At 39.9% G+C, this 2,500-nt stretch overlaps 1 protein-coding gene across 1 annotated transcript in view; it reads right to left on the bottom strand.

Annotated features, from left to right (window-relative positions):
* Positions 1 to 2,019: 2,019 nt before the first annotated feature.
* Positions 2,020 to 2,500, bottom strand: part of LOC143020415 (uncharacterized) — a 2,358-nt gene continuing 1,877 nt past the window's right edge. Inside the window, exon 2 of the mRNA XM_076176832.1 lies at positions 2,020 to 2,500. This exon is cut by the window's right edge and continues 966 nt beyond it. Within this exon, the coding sequence (XP_076032947.1) occupies positions 2,020 to 2,500 (481 nt within the window).

The following is a 2,500-nucleotide window of genomic DNA, read 5'->3' as shown; positions in this document are numbered from 1 at the left end:
ATCAAAGAAGAAAACTACACTGTCTGTTCTGAGCTGTTTTTGTTTCACTTTACGCCTGAAACTGAAGAGGAAAGAAAAAAGCATGCCGAGATAATAGCTGATAATATAATATGCTGGCTTCAAGAAGGGGCTTGAAAATTCACTGCAGACTATTGGTGGAGACTCAACTTCGGTTAACACTTGCTGGAAGGGAGCTGTAATGAATCATTTAGAGAAAAATCTGGGAAGAAGACTTATATGACTGGTGTGTGATTTACATACAGGTAAACTGCCCCTTCATCACCTCATCCAGGAACTTGATGGCCCTACAAAAAGCCACAATAAGTGGTCAAGTACCCTTGGCAACATGCTTGATAAGACAACACACCTAGAAATAAATAAAATGTTTCCGTAGGTTGATGTAGGTCCTCCCATTCCAGTGTTACCGGAAGAAGTTGTCAAAGATCTTAGCACAGATCAGTCCTACGCTTATCATATTACTCAAGCATTAAGGTCACGAGAAGTATCAAAATAATTGGCTCTGTTGGGAATTGCACCTGTCAGTCATAGTAGTTGGTTAACTACAGCTCAGTGCTTCTGCAGGATCTGGATTTCAAAACACGAATTGAAAGGACAAGTACTGCAGAACTTGAGGTTGATTATTAATTATATTATTGGTGTTTATCTTCCCAACTGGTTTAATGTGAAGCTCAATCCCAAGTGGGTTGATACTCCCAATCACCTGTTGTTTCAATTGCAGCTTGTGAGAATACAAAGCAAATTAGTGAGAGACATTGTATTACTTGTGATGAAGAGAACCGTTTGGTTTGCTCGTTCAGAGGCAGTGCTCCAAGCCATGCTTTCCAGCCAGTGTGCAAAATCTCGTGCTGAAACTATAGAAATCACCCTAAAAAATATAAAATGCCCCATTTGAAGATGATAATATTGGGAGACTGTTCATTTATTCAAAGAAAATGTGTTCATTTAAGAACTGAAGCTATCAAACGGTCTGGCATGCTTGACTTCAATTATGAAGCCTTGGCACTATCATTGACAATATCTTTAACTAGTAAAGATTTGAAAAAAAACACCAATTCAGGTACCAAAATGGCCTTCACCAACACAAGGCGTTGAAAGAAGTGTTAAAATGGTTACCAAAGCCGCGGACCATGTTTACAGTCACAAAAAGTGAAAAAATTATATTAAAACACAATTCGCAAGCCGGCAACTTCTGGAAAGAATCTACAGCAAGAAGGATATGAAGGCTTTGGCTATTTTCAAGTAGTACATTATAGTGTATAAGCTTGTATGTCTGTCTGCATATATATGTGTATAGATATATATACATATGATACATACATATATATATATATATGTATATATATGTATATATATGTATGTATATACTGTACATACACACACACACACACATATATATATATATACATATATATATATATATTTATATATATATATATATATATATATATATATACACACACGAGGGTCGCTCCAAAAAGTAATGCCTCCTTTTTTTTCGCTCGAAGGGATCCGAGGGGATTACAAATTGCATTGCTATGATGACTGAACTTATGCACTCATAACCTGAAAGTTTCATCTTTATGTTGCAGATATTAATGGTGTGACACTCTAAGAAAGCAATCCCTGTCATGGACGTGCGTCAGAAGCAGAGATGCGTCATTGAATTCCTCCATACAGAAAAAAATGAACCAATCAACATTCACCGGCGCCTGGTGATCTTTTACGAAGCCAATGCAGTTGATGTCAGCACACTTAGGAGATGAGTTCGTTGATTTCAGAGTGGCGAGAGAGATGTGAGTGACAAAGTGTGCTCCGGACGCCCATGCACAGCCACCACCCCGGAAAACAAAGTGCGCCTCGATCAACTCATCCGCGCTGATCGACGGATAACGGTGAATGAAATGAGTGTAGAGTTGGATGTAGGTGTCAATGCACTGGAAACGATGTTATCATCCCTAGGATACAGCAAATTGTGTGCTAGATGGGTTCCACGAATGATTACGCAGGACCAAATTTGTGGTACTTCAACTGTTTGATGGACTTCGCAACTTCAGGCAACTGCGGCGCATCAGAGTCGTGGTGAATGGGGTCATGTAGGATCTCGCCGAAGATGGTTTCATCCACTGGGCTGTCATTGTTAAAGAGCTCACTAAAGTGCTCCTCCCAGCGCGTTTTGATTTTGTTTTTGTCCTTGAGTAGTTTGGAGCCGTCTTTTGTACGGGGTGGCACAGGACCTACGGTTGAAGGACCATACATTGTCTTCACAGCTTTAAAGAACTCGTGGGTGTTGCGTGTGTCGGAAAGAGACTGGAGTTCTTGGGTCTTGTATTTGAACCAGTTGTTCTTTATAGATCTAGTTCTTGATTGGACGGCAGATTTAGCTTCCTTGAACTGAAGCTTTTTGTAGGTGGAGTTGGTGTATATCTTCCACTTCTTCATAGCTAGGCGTTTCCGCTCAATGAGTACGGCAATATCTTGG

This window comes from Oratosquilla oratoria, chromosome 40 (genome assembly GCF_046742065.1).
Source record: "Oratosquilla oratoria isolate Oo_2021 chromosome 40, ASM4674206v1, whole genome shotgun sequence".
Taxonomy (NCBI): Eukaryota; Metazoa; Arthropoda; class Malacostraca; order Stomatopoda; family Squillidae; genus Oratosquilla; species Oratosquilla oratoria.
The sequence above is the reverse complement of the archived record's forward strand: the minus strand, read 5'-3'. Positions and strand labels throughout refer to the sequence as shown.